The sequence below is a fragment of the Pseudopipra pipra genome, chromosome 5 (genome assembly GCF_036250125.1).
Source record: "Pseudopipra pipra isolate bDixPip1 chromosome 5, bDixPip1.hap1, whole genome shotgun sequence".
NCBI classification, from domain to species: Eukaryota; Metazoa; Chordata; class Aves; order Passeriformes; family Pipridae; genus Pseudopipra; species Pseudopipra pipra.
In genome coordinates, this window is record NC_087553.1 from 48,563,347 (window position 1) to 48,585,330 (window position 21,984).

The 21,984-nt window shown below is 39.4% G+C and overlaps 1 protein-coding gene across 2 annotated transcripts in view; it reads left to right on the forward strand.

The window, feature by feature from the left end:
* ZNF277 (zinc finger protein 277) overlaps positions 1-21,984 on the forward strand; it is a 52,637-nt gene that overhangs the window by 5,052 nt on the left and 25,601 nt on the right. For both annotated transcript variants that reach the window (XM_064655985.1, XM_064655984.1), the window contains exons 2-4: positions 15,683-15,881; positions 19,003-19,091; positions 21,461-21,543. In XM_064655985.1, coding sequence (XP_064512055.1) covers positions 15,683-15,881; positions 19,003-19,091; positions 21,461-21,543 — 371 coding nt within the window. The remainder of the gene's footprint in view (positions 1-15,682; positions 15,882-19,002; positions 19,092-21,460; positions 21,544-21,984) is intronic.

A 21,984-nucleotide genomic window follows, 5' to 3' on the forward strand; every position in this document is an offset into this window, starting at 1 on the left:
CCTTTATCTTGGTATTTCATTCCAGCAGTCTAGGCCAATTCTTGCCTGCTCAGTAGCAGTTAAAGGCTCTGATACATGAACGAACTACCAAGTATCAGCTGCTCTATATACTAACAGAAACTCATTTAGAAGTAAGATGCTTCAGACTACCTCCTGAGCACATACACAGCTTAAACATGTAACTTGTTGGCGTGTTAAAGACTTTGTTTGAAGCCTCTGCTCAGGCCTTCTATTAGCTGCGGTGGAGCAACAGTGAGTGGTGGTTCATCAGTCCTCAGACTGATGAAGACCTTTAAACTGTTTCTGTATTGGCAAATACCTGATTCTTACCCAAAAAGGCTTTCTCATTGCCGGAACAAATAATAGATGTGGACATGCTTTATTTAGATGTAGAGGTGTGGACTAGGGGGGTGTTGTAAGTTTTTTGAATGTTCTGAGTGTAACACACATGCCAGGATAATTTGCTATAGCTTGTTCACTGCTGCGTTTTTACTGGGGAGTACTTGTTTTCTGTAAGAGCACTGAATTGTAGATTCTTGCCTACAATGATGCCTGCCACAAGGTGTGCCTGTCATATAAACAGGTGATAGTTTCTCACCCTTGAAGACTAGCCAGCTTTCTTGATGAAGGGGTGCAGGATTTAAGCTAGCATAGGTTATGAGAAAAGTGAACAGTAGGAAAGGAAGAAAAGAACTTAAATATTATGAAATTACAAGCATTAAGTATTTTAACTTCAGTATAGGTTAAATTCTTTTCTGTACAAACAGCCTTCATAACCTTATGAAGCACCCTATGTGCTTTCTTCCACTGTGTTCTGTCTTGAAACCTCTGCAAGAGCTCTCCATCTTTCTGTGAACATCTGCATCCTAAAACTGCAGTTGTTCCCAGACTGTGAGGTTTTTGCTTCACATTCTCATCCACAAACTCCCAGCAGGCTGAAACCGGGAGAAAAGCCTGAAAGCATTTGAATGTCTTTCTATGAGCCTTTTAAACTAGCTTTAAATATTGCATCTTTAAAAGCCTCACACAATGCAGGAAAGAACATGGCATTGAATAACGGGGAGGGAGAAAATGAGCTAGGTTTTGTGCGACCTTGAAGCAGGCCTGTGCCTGTGAAGAGCTGGGCATGTAATCCTGACTAGTGTCTCTTTGAAGTCAGGGAAATATGTTCATGAAAGTGCAGGTTCTTTGCTGAGTTGTTGTCTCGACTCAATCAGTAGTTAATTATGGTCATTTGAGTGGAAAAAGTCTAGTGTTCGATGACCCGATAGTTGTTGTATTAAATTATGTATTGGTCAGGACCATTAAAACCATATAACCAGGCTGAAACTGTGCTGTGGAATCCCTGTCCATGGCAGGGGAATTGGAATTAGATGATCTTTTAGGTCCCTTTCAATTCAAACCATTCTATGATTCTGCTTAGATTGCAATGTGATGTGCAAGTTTTTGAAAGATGCCAAGCTGCTACACAGTAGGGTTAGGTAATTTGGGGGTGTGCAAGCAGTTTTCCTCAATAAGAAGATGCCAGATACTACAAAAGAGTACAAATGTAGTGTGTGTGTAGTTATTTATGCAATACAGTCTCATGTTAAGGAGTTTTTCTGCCCCACTTGGTGCCCTGTAGTATAAGCAATAACTCTTTTTTTGCTATACAGATGTGGAATGCTCGAACTACTTCATGCAGAAAGAGTACCCATATTCGATGCTTTCATTATAGTATGGAGTCAGAAGTACTCACCTGGAGTCTTTGTTGATTTTTCAAAACATCTTACATATTATGACAGTCAAATGACTGCCAACAAAAATATGAAATAAATTAAAAGGGTATTGTGTTTGACTTGAGTTTTTTATATGATCATAAAGTATTTTAGATCGTCAGTATACAATAGTATGTGTTAACTTGTAATGTTTCAGCACTATAGGAAATGGTTTAGTTGCAAGTCTGATGTCTGATGATTGATCTCAAGGCCTGGTGTCCCACCAGGTATTCCCATGATCACTGCTTGTTTGCCATTCTGTTCTAATATTTTGCTGTAGTAGACCTGTAAAAGAGAAATTATAGTAGGTGTTTTGCCAGTGGCTTCAGTATCCCACCTGTCCTTTGTAGTGTGTTTCTTGAAACTTTCCTTTTGATTTTTTGCCTCATGTTTTCATTGGACAATGTCTTCCAAATGGTCTTCTTTTTTTTTCTTTACTTTTGTGGTTTTTTCTCTGATTTTTATGACTCACAGACCAGTGTGAAATGGCCCAGCTGCTTCTGTTTGATTCTTGCTCATTGATATGTCATCCTCCCCTTTGTCAAGGATGTCTCTGTCCCAGAGGAGTAGCTACTTGCCCTGTGTAGTTGTAGCAGGTTAAAAGCCTTCTCTTTATCCCCCTGGTATAGAAGCTTTATAACTGGATATGCCATCTGTTTCACCCTCACAAGTTGGTGTGGTATGGTGTGGCTCTGTCCACCTGAACAAATAATAAGGCACAGTAGATAAAAGCAATTGGTGCCACATTCCCTACAACTATATTGCATGGTTTGATATTTTTGCTTAGAATTACATGTAGTCAGTCTTCCCACACCAAGTAGCCCTTGTTTTAGACCCAGGTGTCTCTGCTAAGGGTTGGGATGTGTTTTGTATGTATCTGGACTCCAGACAAATCTAGTTCATGTGCCCCCAAACTGATCTCTAAACCAATGCACAAAGCAGCTGGAGGATGATCAGGGACTGCAAGACTCCTGTGTGGGTCAAAGCTGTGCTGAGATGGGAAAAGGGGGACAGAGCTGGTGGGCAGCGTAGGGGAGCATGGCGCAGCACCCTGCCACTCAGGACCACTGCCAAAGTTCACAGTGCGTGCCCCAGGTCAGGCCCAGCAGTCCCACAGTGGGAGTGCACAAGGCTCACAATATGAAAACAGCAATGGCTAGGGAACAAGTCCATGCAGTGATACTGCAGAGCATTTTGCTAGTCTTGACCAGTGTGCCAGCACTGAATGTTATTATGACTCAGTAATGCATGAATAAATGAGATAGAGCTTTTTCTCTGAAAACAGAGGATGTTTTCTGTAACAGAAAACATCCTGCTGGAGGTTTTAATTGATTTTCTCTTATATGGGATGAAAACATGCAGCCCGTGTTATTACTGTACTAATTTAATATTCAGGAGCCTGCATGTATTTACAGAGTTAGCAAAATAATGCCTGAAAAACATAAGCAACTTGTATCACTAATTCTAACATTCTAATTCTGTTTCTTGAGGAAATTAACTTCAATTATTTTATCATCCATGTCAATGAGCTACATTAGCAGTATCAGTAAGCATATATCATACTTAAGAGTCAAGATCTATGTCATATGTTTAATAAATGCATGGAGCATGAGAAATAAATCCAGTGTCATAAAAATATTTATTTCAAACTCCAGTACACATTCAGAATATGCTCACAGAAATTTTATATGGCCTGCTGTGAGATGTCTCAGGGATCTGTAAGACATAAGTATTTGAGCTCTGACTTAAAAATACTTTCCTCTGAAAATAATTTTGAAAGATTTATGTATAAAGGGTACAAATAGTGGATTATTTGAAATACAGTCAAAGCTTTGTTTCCTGAACCAAGCTATCAATTAGGCTGAACTATGTTGATGGACATCACTGCGCGCTATAATGAACTTTCCTTTTGAGCCACTGGTTTTTCAGTTTGACTACTTGTTTATGGAGGTTTGAGTCTAAAAGTAGAAACAACTTATTTTGCTACTCTCCATCTGGAAAAACTCCAGTTCACTGAGATAGCAGCAACAGACCACAGAGCTTCTAGCGTCACAGGAGCTCCTCCTTGTACTGATTCTTCAAGTACAAAATTCTCTTAATTCAGTCTTGAAGGTGTTCTGAGGATCGGGAAACTAGTCAGAGTACCTGAGAGAAATTTCAGCCTCTTCTGTCAGTTTGAAACCCACATACACCAGGATCCCAGAAATGACACCTCTCAGCATGTACTTCGAGGTTAGTTCTAGTTTATAAGAGTATGAAAAAAATTAAAGTGACATTTAAAGTAAAAATTTCATGCTATTTTTAGTTGTTATTCTCAAATGGTTGCCTTTTCCAAGGAAAGTCTACCAGTGGAAAAGTTATAAACCCTATGTTGCAAATATTTTAGTTAAGAGCATGATAAAAATTCCCATCATAATGACATGGGGTTCCTACAGGAACTGCTAAAGAGGGCTGTAGGTTTCTTTAGCTACAGAGTGTAAAGCAATTGTTTAAAAAGACCAAGAGGCAATTCTTTTAACATCAAGAGGATAAATGTGCTTGAGAACTAAATCCTGTTAGAGGAAAAGGACAGGTGACAAGGAAAATCTTTGTAATAAAGAGTTATTGATTGCTACTAAATCACCATGACAAGAAGCAGAGAGTAAACTCATTAACCTGTTTTGCATAGCAATGTTGGCATAAAAGTTACTAGGCTTAGTATGATAGATGCTAAAGACATCGAAAAGATAACTTGTAGCAATGAAGTGTTACTACCCTTATTACAGATGTTGTTAAGACTCCTTCCTTCTGGGAGAGCTGAGGTCACAGTCACAGTAAGTAGAAACTAAGGCATGCCTATTTCCAGCTTGCTAGTGTTTGCAGAGGGTTGGTGGCACTGGTAACACGCTGAAGTACTATATTTGCATACACATCTTTACTTCCAGTATGTATTTTTTAAAGTTTTAGAATTGCAGTCTGGATCAGCTTGGCACAAAATTATACTCTTTTTTTTTTTAAGTAGTTAGTTTTCATGTGAAAATAGCAGTAATTTAATATTTATTCCTCAAATTTAAACCAGCATTGCTTATGCTTTATTATGGTGTCTTTGATATGCCTTTGTACTAAAGAGCAAGTTAAACTGATTTTTGTTAATTAGATTTAGGTGATAAGTACAAAAGAAGAACCTAGATGGTTACTTTTGTCCTTCCATTTCAAGTTCTTGTGTTGAATGCTTTCTTCCTCTTCTTTGTAACTAAACATTTTGAGTTTCAGGCTACATAATTACACTGTTAATCTTTCCAGATAATAGGGTAAGGTTCAATCATTGCTTCTGTCCCTGATTTTAGTACATAATGTGGATCTCAGCTCTCCATGTCTACCATGTCATGTGATCAAACTAAGCAGGGAAATGTAAACAGAAATTTTGCTTAACAGCAGTTGTAAGAAATCAGAGAAGCTCTAAAAAGTGTAATAAAATTATTCAGAATATAATTCTGAAGTAGATAAATATTGTTTCATATTTGTAACCAAGATATCAAACCCTGCATTTAGTTACACTAATGTAAATCTGTGCCATTTACCCAGAAATAAGCATTATGTGGCTCTGAGCTTGCAATAAAACCTGCGTAGTGTGTTAAGTATTTATAAATTGCATATTAACCTCAGCAGTTAAATATTATTATGAATACTTATTAGAGTCACTTTCATTTGTGTGTGTGTGGGCATGTGTGTCCATCTCTATGTGAGAACAGTGGGTTTGTTCTGCTCTTTATTGGTGTAGGGGTTAGTCTGCGCTCGAGCAGCAAGATGACAAGCAGTGGCATGAATCTGTTGGTGAACTGGGCAATAATGTAGTCTATTATTTAAACATGATCTTATTGGCAAGCACATTGGTTTTGTTTTATTAAAATTCTAACACTTCTGGTTCTTATTAATCACTTTCCCACTCCTTCTATTCACTTGTGTTCTGATGCCTGTGCTCTGGTACCCATAGCAACACTTGTTAATGCTAATGAAACTGTGACATCCTAAGCTCCCCAACAGAGCAGCCCTGTTAAATATGGCTATTAAGCACAGTTGTATTTCTGTTAGTTCCAGCTCCCAGCAGACACCTGCTCTATAGAAACTGTGTCCTGAGTTATTAGGATTTGGTAACTCACAGCTTTTCTTAAAGCTGTCATTTGACTGGAATAAAATTCACATATTCCCAGACAGCGGATGGTACGGTTTCTGTAAAACTGACAAGGTTTAGCTGTGGTATTAAGTATTCTTTTGAAGTGCTCATTTGCATTCAATGAAAAAACAGGCAGGGTTGAGACTGATTGATCTTTGAAGAAGCTACAGGATGTGTTGTCTCCTAGAGCACATGGACATTTTAACTAAATATCATTCATACTGTGTTAACAAGCAGAAGTAATAGCTAAATAATTCCTCGTGAACTCAGACTCAATTCAACTTTATAAAAGTATTTGAGCATTTTAGTATATATCAAGGTAGGGGGATGATTATGTACATTGATTCTTCTTTCACTAAGAAACATATTTGCATGTGCGGTGGGTTCACCTTGGCTGAACGCCAGGTGCCCACGCAGCCGCTCTATCCCTCCCCTTCCCAGCCGGACAGGGGAGAGAGTAAGGCGGGAAAAGAAAACAACACAAATAGTGGGTTGCAATAAGGCAGTTTATATTTATGCAAAAAAAGAAAGCAAGAGCAGTGTGCACACGCAGAAAGCAGAAGCCAGCAGTTAATCTCTACTTCCCATAAGCAGCCATGGTCAGCCACGTCTCTGAGAAGCAGGGCTCCAGCATGAGTACGGTTGTCAGCAGGCAGCCATCAGAGACAATGAGTGCCTCCGGTCCTGCTCCTTGCCTCCGCTTTTATATCTGGGTTGATGTCATATGGTCTGGAATATCCCCTTGGTCAGTGTGGGTCAGCTGGCCTACTTGTGTCCCCTCCCAGGATCTTGTCCTCAGTTGAAGAAGGAATGTTGCAGTGCTATGCTCAGCAGTAGCCAAAACGTGGGTGTGTTATCAACACTTCTCTAGCTACCAATGCAGAGCACGGCACTGTGAGGGCTACTATGGGGAAATAAATTCGGGCTCAGCCAGACCCACCACAGCATGTAGTATTTGTGAAGACAATAACAGGGTGTTTTATTTCCATTATTCTGAGTTTTTGTTTTGAATACTGTTTATCTAGCAAGTCATTAGTCATCCATCTTTTATACTCTAGAAAACAAAGGAAAAATCCTGTAATCAGTATAAAATCACTTCCAAGAATATGACCACAAATTAGGGAATGCTGCTGTGCCAACAAATAGATGCTGCAGTGCCAAGGCTGCAAAACAAGGAGGCTGTCATGTGTGTATTTTGAGTGTCAAGCAGATCCTTCATGATAGTGTTCCATTGTAGCTCAAAAAAAATGGATTACGAGACAAAGGTTTAAAACTACTCATTTCCTAAAGAGTTTTAAATGCAGCACGATTTTCTGCAGAATTGCCTATAGGAATCCAGGTTGATTTCTTCAGTGTACCATATTTGGGAATATTTGGGGGGGCCTCTGGTGGTCTAGTGGTTAGAGTGCAGGACTCGCACCGCTGCGACCCGGGTTCAATTCCCGGCCCCCCGGGCAGCTGGAGCTCGTCAGCCTTGTATGGCAAACCAGCTACGTCCTGGGGACCTCACTGCCACTGTCCAAGCTTTGCTCGGCCCCGGCAGATGAACCTCAGGATTAAAGGGTGGGCTCAGTTCAGCGCACGCTGTGTCTCACCTAAAAAATCCACTGCGCAGGCTCGAAGGGTTTATGACCTTTCCCAAATCTTCGCTTGCGAAGACTGGCCATTACCCTACCATATTTGGGGGTTTGGTCATTTTGATAACTAAATGGTTTTGCCAGGTAATCATTGTGAACTTGGGGGAGGGTGCTCAGCCTTTCTGTTTTCCAGCTGGCATCTGTTGTGCTTTTAGTGTGGAGTGCCAGGTTTGCTAGGTGTCCCTTGTATTCCTGTCATTCTTTCCCCCCTTTTCTTTGCATGTCTAAAACCCCCTTTTTTGGTCATTATTTGGACTCCTTTATTCACCTGTTTGTCTTTGTTGTTTTCATTTTTGTTTTAGGATCATGTCAAGTTCTTATGCTAATCTCCTCATAATATTAACCAGCTGTATTAATGAGATAATAAATCAGACTTGCTGGTGATGAACTGATTCATTCAACTACTGAATTTAATTAGAAAGACACTTAACATTCCAGCAGATGTTCTTATTTTATTTTATCCTTGTGTTACCAACAGTGGGCTTATATCCTGTCTATATTTACATTATAAACTCTTCAACCTAGGGCCTTGTTGTTGTGCCATAGACTACAAAAAATGACATGAAACCTGTAAATGTCTTAAGCAAATTTGTATTAATTCCTTTTTCATCATTTCAGTTCTCAGACTATGTGAAGTCTTCAATTGCCAGAGTATTCTTCATCTAATAATAAATTGATTAATCTGATTTAAATGAGATAGATTTCTTCTTCCCTAGTTAAAAACCATTGTCTTTGGACTTATCTCCTTTCCTTCTGATCTTGTGACTGTCATTACTTTTTATCTAGTAGCAAAGCTTCAAAAAGAAGGCTATGTGTGCCCCTCTCCTCAGCATTCCCTGCAGACTAATGTAGGGACTTCCTCAGCTTACTGGTTGCCTATTGGAAGGGTCTGCCACTCCCTGAGCTCTGGCATTGGAGGTTACTCCCCAGTGCCAAGCCATGTGAGGAGTTCTAACAATGAAGTTACTTCCTTTATCTGAACCCCAGAACCTCCACTTTCTAGTTGAGAGATTGTAATTTATACAGCAGTGTTCAATTTGTCCCCAGATGTAGTCAGAGCACATAGTTCAGATATGCAACCAAGAAGAATTGAGCACAAGAGCTCATACTGCATTTAGTGAGCTACATGTGCCTACGCTGACAACAGTGGGTTTTACAAACTGAAGCCAGTGCTGGGTGTCCCTGTTAGGAAGCATGGTGGTAAAATCTTAGTGATTTCTTTTCCTTTGTGTGTAGTGCCTTTGAAGAAACCTTTCACACTTTATAAGGCATGCTTATTTAAATTGTATGAAACAGCTGAGGCTGTAAAGCTGAGATGAGAAGAGGAAGATGCTGTTTCACCTTGCTGTTTCTCACCATGTGCTGCTTAGTTTGGTCTTGCATTTGGTGGACTCCTCTGTCACCATTTTCAATGTTATTGAGCAGAAAGAAAGGAGTAAATAGTTCTGTCTGGTAAAGAGTTGAATTGACTTGTCAAAGCATTTGGCAAGCCAAGGAGCCAGCACAAGCAGAAGGGCAGTAGTAAAACGGTTAGGAGTGGTAGGATAAGGTGGATAAAGACAGGATAAGATGACATCATTGTGCTTCGTGGTGGCAGCAACCTCTTACACTGTTAAAAGCATCTCTGAGGACTTGCCTTTCACAACTCCCATTCAAATGCTGAATCTTTCCTTCCTTTTCTTTCTTATATGTCTGTCGTATTGGCCATAAAATCATATGGAATATTGTTTTGTGATAATTACATGTGTGATTGTGCAGGTAGAGTACATTGCCTGTTCTGCTATGGTCTGTGTTATAAGTGTGTGGGTGTAACGTTTACTTAATTGTGTAAACTAACATTAGTTTTGAGTTGAGAATAATTGTATGCAAAAGTAAAAATGTTCCAGTAAGGAAAATGAATCCATTTGGAGCTTGTTGCTTCATTAGCTATGAAGATTAACTGTATTGTAACTAATCTGAAAATAAAATAAAGCCAAATAATTTCTATAACAGGTAGACCTTTTTTTATTCATTTTCTTTTATTATTGTTGTAATGGTGTGTACAGCTCCTGTGCAGGGATCAGAATTCCTAGGTATCCTATGGGTGTTCATATCAAAAAATAATACTTATTTTAGTTTTGAAAGTAATTTGTGTAATCCAAATTGTTTTCTCTATCAACTTATTGCCCAATATCTTCAAAGAATTCATTTTATTTTCCCCTGAAGAACTGGGTATACAACTTTGTTTTCAAAGAATATATTCCTTTATTCTCTTCTTTCTACTAATCTACATTTTTTAGCTCTGAATTGGCTATAAAAGACCGTAATTTTATCTGTTCTATTAAAGGTTGAACAACATGGTGTCAACTGTCAGTTCTGTGAATGAGAGAGGGATTTTCATAGTTCCTGAGTTTTGTAGGCTTTCTGTGAAGCCTTTGGGGTAACTCTCTTATTATAGGTAGCTAAGTCCTGTGCTGTTCATCACAGACACGAATAGGAAGGGGGTTAGGTGATAAATTTTATCACTGTTAGCTGTTAATACACATTTGTTCTCCCAAGTGGTAAGCAGGAGGGCCAACTGAAGTGTTACAGGGAATCACATGTTCTTCGAGTGAACTGGACCAAAAAAGTACTATTTGATATTAGCAAATGCAGAGTAACACACAGGAGTGAACACAAAGAATATGTCCACTGTCTTGTACGTTAAAACCTGATTCACAACTTACAAGACTTTGAATCACTGAAGACAATTCAGTGGTTAATTCAGTGATCCTAAAAGCAACCAAAATACCATAAATAAAAAATAAATAGAGAAGAGATTGAGAAAAAACTGTCCTGATTTAGAAATCTTTTTTTTTTTTTCCACTCTTGGTCATTTTCAAGCCACCCCTTACCACAGTACATGAAGAAGAGTAGACTAGAACCAGTCAAGAGTTGAACCAGGACAACAAGGAATGAAGGACCATTAGGAGAACATGAAATGTTGCTGGAGGGTTTATAGTAGGTGTTGAAAGACCAACAATTTTAAACAGCAAAAACAAATCCATGGAGAAAAAAAAAAAGTCGTTTAACTGGTTTAACAAAGACTCATATAGCCTTTGACTTAAACTCTCCGCCCTCAGATTTCTGGAAGACTGTGCTATTTCTGTGATTACTGTTTGTTTTCCCTATTTTTATACACTTCTAGGGAATTACTTCTTGCCCTTGTCAGCTAGGGCACGTGCACTAAAGGGATGTTTAGTTCTGTCCCTGTGAAGTAATTTTTGTTGCAGTAGATTCTAAGAGAAAAACTTGCTACTTTTTCCTCGTTTTCAAGAGTCTCTGCATGTGGGAGTCTTGGAGTTTGAGAACTGGATCTGAGTGGTTTTATTTCTCTGTTAGCCCTGAGCTGTGGTTCAGTTAACAGCTCTTCTTCAATACCTGTGGCCACTCTGCTCCAAATATAGGAACAAAGTTAGCTGCTTTTGCAGAGATTTCAATATACGCTTAGCTTTATTTGTACTGTTTTGATGTTTGTGCTACATTAGTCCAGTAAGTGCTATGCTAAAGGCTGTGCATCTTTGTTCAGCTCTGTTAATTTATTTTCTTGTTCAGTGTTTTTTGTAGCAGATGAGTACAAAGATATTTCCATGGATTCTTTTTTCCCTCCCCTCCTCCAAGTGTCTTTGAAAGAAATTGCATAAGCTTCTGCAGTTGCCACACTGGCACAGTAAGTCTAAAGTTATTCTCTTTTAACTACTTTCTTTGGGCAGCAAAAAAATCTTCGCCGCAGTTTATTCCTTTCAGCAACTCCCCGCTACAGTTGAAGGCTAACAGCTCTGTTCTTCCAGCCCAAGTAATTGCTATTCACAAGTACTCATTTTGAATAACTGTATTAGCTTCTTGTCTATGTTGAGTAGCAGTTCCTGCCCTACACACCTATCTGTTGAAAGTTGGTTTATTGAGGCAGATAGGCACTTGTTTATTTGAACTTGTAAATGTTTGGACTAATGGACTTCTAAATAGGTCATTGCAAGAGACCTAAACTATAAATGAACAAAAAGCAATGTAGCTGCTTACTGGTCACAGCTGAACTGGCTGACAGAGTATCTTCTTAGTTCACTTGGCATCAGCAATTGCAGAGGAAATTAAGTTGTTCTACTTTTCTCAGTAAGTTTTAATGATTCTGCAGGCTACAAACTAATACTGACTGTAAGAATGGACAAACTCGGACTCTTGCAGGTGACATCAGTTTTGCATGGGACAGCTAACCCTTTCATGAGGGTTGCTCTAGCACATAGTATAGCAGCTGCTGTTCTTAAAATAGGACAAATGGAACAATTTCTGCAATGCCAGTTTTAATAAAGAAGTGTCTGGGGGAAAGGAACGGGCAGAAGTGCAAGTAAAATTGCGAGAGGAGTGTCAGATTGTGCACAGCAGTTGTATTGCTACAGGTAATGCCATGCTCTGTGTGCTCCCATCTTTCCACACTGTTTAGTTTTATGGGATAAACTGAATTCAGTGTAACCCAGCCATCAGTCTTCAGTCAAGTCACTGCCTTTCCAGGCAGTTATATTTTTCAAAAGTCCTAAGGAGAAGCCTCTACAGTTGTGGAGGGGATATATGTTGTTTCAGGAGCAGCATAGAATTGATGAAGCTGCGTTTCCTTTGGTTTTGTACCCTTTCCCACATGTGGCTCCAGTAGCCCCATCTTACCCCCAGTTTCCCAGATGAGCACCCTCATCAGGAACCATCAGTTCGTGCTGTGGCTGCTTTGGAGCACTGCATGTCCACACTGGCAGGCCAGCCACCGATGGATCAGAGCCTTGTTCCCATCTCCATGCCTCTTTTACTTGAACAGAGATTTGTCACAGAACTCTTAGGAAGTTCCCAGGCCCATCTCTGAAACTCCAGCCCTTCTTTGGTTGTTTCAGAGTCTTGGTAGAGGATGGGATACAGCACTGCTCCATTAACATATTTTCCTAGGAAAAAAGATAAATTACTATGATTTTTTCAATTATTTTCCACATTTTCCACGTGGGCAAGTTATCAGATTATCAGGTTTATTGTACTTGCCAATGTATAACATATATATATATGTGATTTTCATGGGGTGAAAGTTGACATTGCTTCTTCTATCTGGTGAATCTTTTAATTAAGCTTCATTTAACCATACACATTTAAAAATTTGTGTGTGACACAATAATAGACTTGAGAGAAGGCCTTATGCTTAATTCTTTAGGTATCTTTAGAAAGTGAAACCCAGGAGGTTCCCTCTAAATATCAGGAAATGTTTTTTCACTGTGAGGGTGTCTGAATACTGGCATAGGTTGCCTAGGGAGGTTGTGGAGATACTGAAAAGCCATCTGGACATGGTCCCAGGCAACCAGCTCTAGGTGGACCTGCTTGAGGGCCCTGCTTGACCAGACAACCTCCAGAGGTCCCTGTGGATTTCATCCATTCTGTGGTTCTGTGAAATTTTATTTTTCTACAGAGATGTTCATGTCATTGCAGGAATTCAGAGATAGTTTATTCTCCTGCTGCACAAGCTAACTTCACATCACAAGAGTCAAGGACACCAATGATGTTTTCAGTTTTCATCCTCAAGAGTGCAGGAACATTGGGGAGCTTTTTTCTGTTTGCTTTTAGTCTCCTTTTGCTGTGCAAAATTGATGTAGCTAAAATTGAAGATACAAATTGAAATTGACATTTGCTTCCAAGATAAACCCTTACCAAAGACTGAGGTATGATTAGTTTGGAAAATGAATACCACAGTTTATTTCTGGACAGCTAGAATTTGGTTAGTTTAATGGGGCCAGTTGTTGAAATCTGTTGGTCACACCATGTTTCTTAATGAACTCCACTGATTTATGCCAGTGGAAGAGCTTATGAATTTACACCACTGTTATTTAAATGGGGAACACACACATATACTCTGGGTCAGTCTGCTTGTTTCCAATACTACTTCTTGAACTCTGTCAGGCTTGGTGCTGTGACCACTTCCCTGGGGAGCCTGTTCCAGTCCCCAATCACCCTCTGGGTGAAGAACTTTTTTCTAATACCCAACCTAAAACTCCCCTGACACAACTTCAGGCCATTCCCTGGCATCCTGCCACTGGTCACCACAGAGAAGAGATCAGTGCCTGCCCCTCCTCTTCCTCTCATAAGGAAGTTTTAGACTGCAATGAGGTCTCCCCTCAGTCTCCTCCAGGCTGAACAGACCAAGAGGCCTCAGCTGCTCCTCATATGGCTTCTTCTCAGGGCCCTTCACCATCTTCATTGCCCTTCTTTGGATGTTCTCTAATAGCTTAAATATCTTTTAGTATTGTGGTGCCCAAAACTGCACACTAGTGCAGAGCAGGACAGGACAATCCCCTCCCTCAACTGGCTGGCGATGCTTTGCCTGATGCCTCCCAGGACACGGTTGACCCTCCTGGCTGCCAGGGCACTGCTGACATATTAAACTTGCCATCCACCAGGACCCCCAGGTCCCTTTCCATGGCACTGCTTTCCAGCATCTCATTCCCCAGTCTGTATGAACATCCGGGGTTGCCCCATCCCATGTGCAGAATCCGGCACTTTCCCTTGTTGAACTTCATATGGTTGGTGTCTGCCCAGTCCTCTGATTTGTTGAGGTCTCTCTGCAGGACCTCCCTGCCTTTGGGGGAGTCAACAGCTCCTCCCAGTTTTGTGGCATCTGCAAACTTGCTCAGTATCCCTTCCGGTCCTGCATCCAAGTCATTTATGAAGATGTTGAAGAGTACAGGGCCCAAGATGGAGCCCTGCGGAACCCCACTAGTGACAGGTCACCAGTCTGATGTTCCCCCATTCACTATTACCCTCTGTGCTTGACCCATGAGCCAATTGCTCACCCATCACATGTTGTGTTTATCCAGCTGTGTGATGGACAGTTTGTCCAGAATGATCCTGTGAGAAACAGTATCGAAAGCTTTACTGAAATCCAAAAAGATTACATCAGCTGGCTTTCCTTGATCAACTAGGTGGGTTGTGTTGTCATAAAATGAAATCAGGTTTGATAAGCTGAGTTTTCCTCTCATGAAGCTGTTTTGGCTGTGACCAGTGACTGCATTGTCTTTCAGGTGTTCTTCAGTACTTCCCAGGATAATCTTCTCTATAACTTTACATGCACTGAAGTGAGACTGACAGGCCTGTGGTTTCCAGGGTCCTTCTTGCCCTTCTTGAAAATCAGGACAACGTTCACCAGCTTCCAGTCAGCTGGGACCTCTTGGGATTCCCAGGACTGCTCAAAAATCATTGAGAGAGGTTTTGTGATGACATCAGCCAGCTCTTTGAGGATTCTGGGATGAATCCCTTCAGGCCCCATAGATTTGTAGGGATTCAGCTAGAACAGCAGATCCCGCACAATTTCAAGGTCGACTGGGAGTTGATCATTCTCGCAGTCATGTCCAATGCCTGAACTACAACAACAGCAAACTTGGAGAACATACAGCGGTGACTCATCTCTGTGTGCTGTCAATTGAGCAACCTATGTCTGACTGGTACAGTATAGTACAAACATGGGCCATTGAACTTTCCACATGGGGCGTGACTGACCCCTTCTCAACATCTGTACAGTTAGAAAGTGTTTCAATGGCCTAAGCTTCTGTGTGGTAGTAATCTTTATCAAGAATAGTCTTTTCTTTTGTCATAGAACAGGAAGTGAGATGCAAATGGGGGGGAAAAAAGGCAAGACAAACACAGACATTCAAGAGTCAGTCAGAAAATTATAGAAGCATTGTGCAGTAAATAAAAGTATAATTAGGAAAATTAACATGCAAAAGAGTTTGTGCTATATAGTCTAAAGCCTTCCTGATACTCTGAGCAATGTCACAAAGGGAGTAGCTTGAGTCATATCAACAGGTAAACTAGGTAGGGAGAGGAAGAAACTTCCTTTAATAGTAAGCAGAGTACTTGTGACTTGGTGTAAGCTGGGAGTTTCAGTTGGGGCAGATACTTGAGAACAGTCCTGTGCTAGCCTCCCACTGTCCTTCTTGGAAACAATGCAGTCAACCTGCCAAGCAGCTTCCAAGTGTCTCTTTGGTGGAGTGATCCATGCAACAGAATTGAGACTCAAAACAAGTACTGCCTAAAAGTACTTCAAGTGATGTAGCTTTATTCACTTAGTCAAAACTAATTATTCCTTTCATTTATTTTAGATACTGAGTGTATTTTGGAGCCTCTGTCTCTGCCAGAAAGTCCAGGTGGTGTTGATGCTGTAGAAAGTTCTCCCTGCGTGCCTTGCATTTTCTGCGAAGAGTGCTATCTTTTAGCAGAACAAAACCAGCTCCTGAAGCACATGATTATTGAACACAAGCTCGTCATAGCAGATGTGAAACTGGTTGCAGATTTTAGAAGGTAAGTGTTATATCATTTAAAATGAGTGTGTATGTGTGCAGATGTTATGGAAAGCTTTGGAAGAGTAGAGATCATCTTTTTTAAAAGACATTGTGAGAAGATATCTGTTACCTTTTTTTATAAGCTCTTTGCTGCTGGGCTGTAAGGTTGTTTTCCCATTACCTTCCCAGTCCCCAGCCCTTAGATGTTTCTGGAACTAGAAGACTCAATTTTAGAATGCATGGCAATTCCTTTGTTAGACATTCTTTGACGTATCCTACGGACTTCTCAGGTTCTATCACTGATCAACAAGTTGTGTGCAAACTAGAAAGCTGTCTTTTTAGTAAAACGCAATCAGTTCTCCTAATTTGGAGTTTTATTTGTACAGGACAAGACTATATCTACCACTGTTTAATGTCTTAAAGCTGGGTGTTGTACACAGAAGGTGCTCAGTACAGGATCTTTCACATTCTGGGATGAAATTAATTTGTGCTATTTTAAGGTTGCCAGTATTTCGCCATTGAAATCACATTTAATCCTTAACTTTACAGTACTGTGATCTACATACAACTGTGACTCCTTCTACAGCTGTGTCATTGATCATCTCAGCAGGGTCACATTTGGCTTTCTCTCTCTTAACTTCCTCCAGTAGCTGGCATGGCCCCAGCTGGCTTGTAACTTCAGAGACCAGACACTTGCTTGACATTTTGCTTTCACCCACAGTAAGGAAGGCTAGACAGTACCTGCCAGTCTGTAGCTAGTTCTGTTGCAGTGTTTAAATGCTAGCTGGATAATTTCTCAACTAAAATGAGTTTTCTAGTAGGTTTTCTGTTATTAGTTACTCAGTCAAAGCCAGTAACTTGTGTCTATCAAGACACAGAAAAAAGAAACAATACAATGTAATTTAGGAAGAGAAATGTAAGCCTTATAAATCTGTAATCACATGTTTGAGCTTAACATTGCTTAAAATTGAAAACTGATAGTTGTTTTTGTTCGCTTTTGTGCTGCAAGCAGACAGAAGAAGAATGTACTGTTCTTTGGAGATAATACTAATATCTTCAGGTAAATAAAGGAATCAGAGCAGCTCAGTCATGCACAGCCAGTCTAAGTGTGCTTGAGGGAATTATTTTGCATTAATAGAAATGTATTTTAAAATCATCTTTTCAAGAAAATGCCCATTTAGATTCTTTTTCTGCTAACGCAATTGGAAGGTAGCCAGATCTTATAGTAAGGGGCCCCAGGATGTGTTATTACTCCGAACTGTGCTTTCTCTAATTTGCTGTATCAGTAAAGTAGTCTAATACTATGCAGAAAAAATCGAGTATATTCTGAAGTGTTGAACTGAGGTGTGGAAAATACAGGGAATCAACTCGTAAAACATAATATTATTTTTATACCTAGCAATGAGTTACAACCAGTCTTAGGAACACATTTCTTGACAAAACTGCAAGAAGTGGATGATCCAGAAAAGACCAGTACTAATTGAAAATTTCTTTCTTTTTTTTTTTTTTGACTTTGAAGAATAAAGAGAAGTTGGCACAAGGGCAAGGGGAAGAGATAAGGGGAATAAGCTTCTGCTGCATGACTAAACATGATCACTCATTCTGTCTCCCTGGAAGTATGACAAGGCATTGGTTTTATTTGGTCATTGATTATTTGGGTTAAGTCTTATGATGTGAAATCCCTTAACAGTAATTTTCTTGGCACAGGCAGTTATGGTTAAGTGAGTTTGTACCAGTGTTCATTTCTCTCAGTGCAGGGGACAGACATTTAGTAAATGAGCTCTTGAAATCTCTTCATTTGCACATTTAAGTCCTAAAAGCTTGAGGATGACTTATTCTGGAAGACTTACTGTTCTGTGTAGCAGCAAGACTGTTTCAATGTGCATTATAAACAGTGGAGTGGGCAGGGGAACAACAAAACACTCACCTCTCAGTTACTGACATTTAATGGTGCTGCTGAATGAGCTTCAGCCACACATTCTGGCTTCAGTGTGCTTAGCTGTCTGCTGTACCAGAGGTTAGTCCTCTCAGTGGCACAATTAGCAGAAACAAGTATGTGCTGATTCCTTGGCTGCTGCGGTTGAAGTCCTCGTATATTAAAATAGATGATAAATAGAGGTAATGTGAGCCATCATGGAATGTGATAGCTGTGGCAAGTGAACTTATAGATTGTACAAGTATTAGAAGCTGCAACTATTTAGAAATGCCCTCATAATAATAATATCTGATTTTTGAATTATTCTTTTTGTAATTTGATGGCACATAATAAGAAGCTATCATAGAATAATTAGCCTTTACCTTACCAGCTCTCCCATGATTTATATCATACTTGAGTCATAAGTATAAATATAAGCAAGTACTTAAGCATTTTCAGATTATTTTTAATAGTAAAATTCCAAATAATTAGCACAAGGATTGCTTCGTTCCCTTCATCTCATGTAAGTGAAGCGATGATTTCTTCTTGGTTATACAGTAGCTTCCTAGTTCAGTGGAAATCTAATCTCAGTTGGGGTCTGTTGGTGCAGCTGTCATACAAACAATGGTAGTACAGAATGTTTTTAAACAACTGTAGTTGATGGGTTAAACCTTCAAGATGTGTTTAGGGCTTTTCTTATTCTGTCTGCCATCCCACCCCAGGTGTTCAGGGACTTCATTTTTCTGTCTTTCTAGTTGTCTGCCAAGCTACAGCTTTCAGTGTAACTCCACAGGAGACCTGCCAAAACCTCACTTTTGTCAAGTTGGTGTTTTTATTGAGTTTCAGATTCCTGACTGTATCTTGCATAACGCAGAGCACAATATTTTGGGAATTTGACAGTACTCTGTAGTATATCTTTTCAGTAAAAATGCATCTGAGTTGCACTTGTGTCTAAAGATGTGACTAGGTCACAGTGTTTATGCAAAGCTTGGTGCAAATCTGCTTATTGAGTTCTTCACTCTGACAGCGTGGTTTAAGGGAAACAGAATTAATTTCATAAAATTGAAAACTAATATAAAGGAAGCAAAAACAGAGACAAGAGTTAAAAAAATAATCACAAAACACTTAGGAATTTAGAGAATGGAAAAAACAAGAGCTCATCAACTGTTTATTGAACATTTTGGTGTTTCCTTTTTCACTGATCATCTCCCTCTTATTTTTAAAGCTACATCTTGTACTGGAAGAGAAGGTTTGCAGAACAGCCTGTCACAGACTTTTGTAGTGTGATAAGAACAAATTCAAAAGCACCATTAGGTAAGTGTGCTGCTTGCTTGCTCTCTGATGGCCAGATCATGTGATAATTTCTGGCATATACTGCTGCTTTGATGAGCCAAGTGTGTCTGACACTAGGTCAGAAAACCACAGAAGTAATGTTTAACTATCTAAACGTATCTAAACTTACCTTTACCAAGGATTATAGCATGTGCTTCAGCACTATGCTAAGTGAGGATGAGCTCAATACATGCCTAAGAGCACTGTGCCTTGGGGCCCACTGCATGTCAAGGCATAGAAGTAGTGCCACTTACATCATGACTGGGGAAGTGTCAGTACCCACTGCATAAATAATTGGTGACACTCCTTTCAGAAATTATGAGAAACGTTCCCAGTGCCTTTTCTGACTTTGCCCTGTCCACCATCCTCACTGATGCTGCTAACTCTTCCTGGACATCAGGGCCACAGTCACCCTTCCCTTCCCCTGCCATGGTGCTTACTGCCCTGAGGGTATTAGGAGACAATATCTTCATGGAAGGGGTACAAAAACTGCAATTCTCTGGGCTCCAATACAAGACCAAAGACCATACTTCATCATTCTGCTCTGTTGGCATGGTGGAACATTCCATCATGAAGACAGTGTTGACTGTATGAAGGAAGTGTTTCTCTCAGAAGTAGTTGATGCATTACTTTGTCTTACCTTTTCTAACAGATTAATATAGTTTACCTAAAAGCAAACAAGAATATTAGGGCTTTTCTGCTTCTTTCATTCTCCATGGTGACCTTAAAAGAGAGGAAGCAAGGCACGGAACTGGTGTCCAAGATGTGTGGGAGGTGAAAACTGAGTACAAAATTGCTGAAAGTAATTTTTTTTTAATTAGTCAAAATAATTTTAAGAGAAGTAGTCCTACAAAACATGAAAATCACTCAAAAAATCATAATTCTGTTTCTCTTAAGTATGTATGTTTTTGCTTCTGAAATTTTAATAATTACCACTCAGTTTTGAAAATTGCAAATCAAGCACCTGAACACCAGAACTATAAAATATCCATGACCCTTCCAGAGAAGAATGAGAATACTTTGTTATTTGTTTGTTAACAGATTTGTTAATTTTAGTGGACACCTCCTTCAAATTTGATAGCTTAGAAATCAGGGTGTCTTACTTCAAACAGGCTTTCTGTATGAAAAGATGGGAAAGGATAAAATTCTGTCAAGCTTAAAATTGTAAAAGATTAAATAATGGAGGCTTCAGTTCACCAACCACTTAACTCTTTGTCCTGGTTCTGGCCCAGATCAGTGGGAAGGGGTATGTCCAAGACATTATGTTATCCAATACCCCCTTATGTCATTGCCAGGGACTGGGAAAAAGGGACTCGCTCTCTCACTTCTAAGAAGAAGGGCGTTCCTTTCCGGTCGGGGGAAAGTGTGGTGTACTGGGAAGAGCCGTTTGGTACTGTGTCGAGGGCTTTCCATCTAAAATTGTTTCTTTGTCTTATACCTTTTGCTACTAATATTGTTGTTGTTACTGTTGGTTTTCTTATCTAGTTGCTGTTTCCAGTAGGTTGTTCTTTTCTCAACCCATGATCTTTGCCTTTTGTGCCTCCAGCTGGACGGGGAAAGAAGAGAGTGGTAGCATGGTTTTCTTTTAGTGTGACTAGGACACCCTTTGATTAATAAATGAGTAACTTTCAAATGCAAATTGGTTTTGTACTTTTTTGTATTTTCTTACAGGCTGAGTCACTTTAATATAATTCATTTGAATCGGACTTGTTGTCTTATTGAATTGGATATGACCATAAATAGTAAAAAGATTAGTAAACATAAAATATGTATAAAACATATAAGTAGAAATGTAAATTAGGCAAGTCTCAATGCACGTTACTAAACAGTTGTAGTGCATATCTGCAGATGTAGAAAGATCCGATGGTAAAAAGTAATGTAATAGGTCAGAGCAAGGGGAGGATAAACCAAATAATGATAGCTACTGAAAACTGGCAATTACTTAGGGAAATAACTGAAAATCTCACATGCAAGATAAAATTAAAGGTCATTTCAAGAGGTGTTTCTTTCATGCTGACTTTAATCTGTAATCAATATAAATAATAATTGTTTTATATCTCCAGAAGAACCATCATAAAAATTAATAAAACTGTTAGTGGAGAAAAGCTATACAAGACTTTTATCTTTATACTGCAATATAAATATGTATATAGAAATATTTAAGCATGTTTCATTAAATTATGAAATTAAAATAACTGACTTTTCTAGATTAAAAAATCATAGTCTTACATGCTTAACACATTCCAGAGGTTTAGCAAACCCCTCCAGAGGTTTAGCAAATTATGTGTCAGAAATATTCAAAGCAGCTGCAACTTCCCATTCCTTACTTACACTTTCTAATCTCTTAACAGAAGAACAGGACAATTATTTTCTTTTATGTGATGTTTTACCAGAAGACAGACTACTTAGAGAACAGCTTCAGCAAAAAAGACTGGTAAGAAATTACTGTTGTTTCATTTTTTAAGGTAAACGGTCCAATAGAGTAATATATGGTAACTTAGTAGGCATTTTAAAGTGAAATCATTTTTTGCTAGACTGCAAAATTCTGATTTTTTTTAAGCTCATTTCCCCAGCTGTTGCACAAATATAGAGAAACCCCCTGTTTATAGATTTTTCCTTGGAATAAATTTGCAGGTTGTGTGTCAGTATTTCACACAACTGGAAAATAAGCCCAGAGCACTAAAAAAGTCTGAGCATGCTGAACATTCTTCTTCTTGCAAGGATCTGCGATGCATTGACACACTATCTGTCGTATAATAGTATACATCTGGGGAAATTAGCAAAATAAAACTCAGTGTGCAAGACTGTGAAAAGGGAAAGTGATACATAGTTACAAAATCTTCAAGCAAGTTTTTCATGTGCATTCACATTCTCT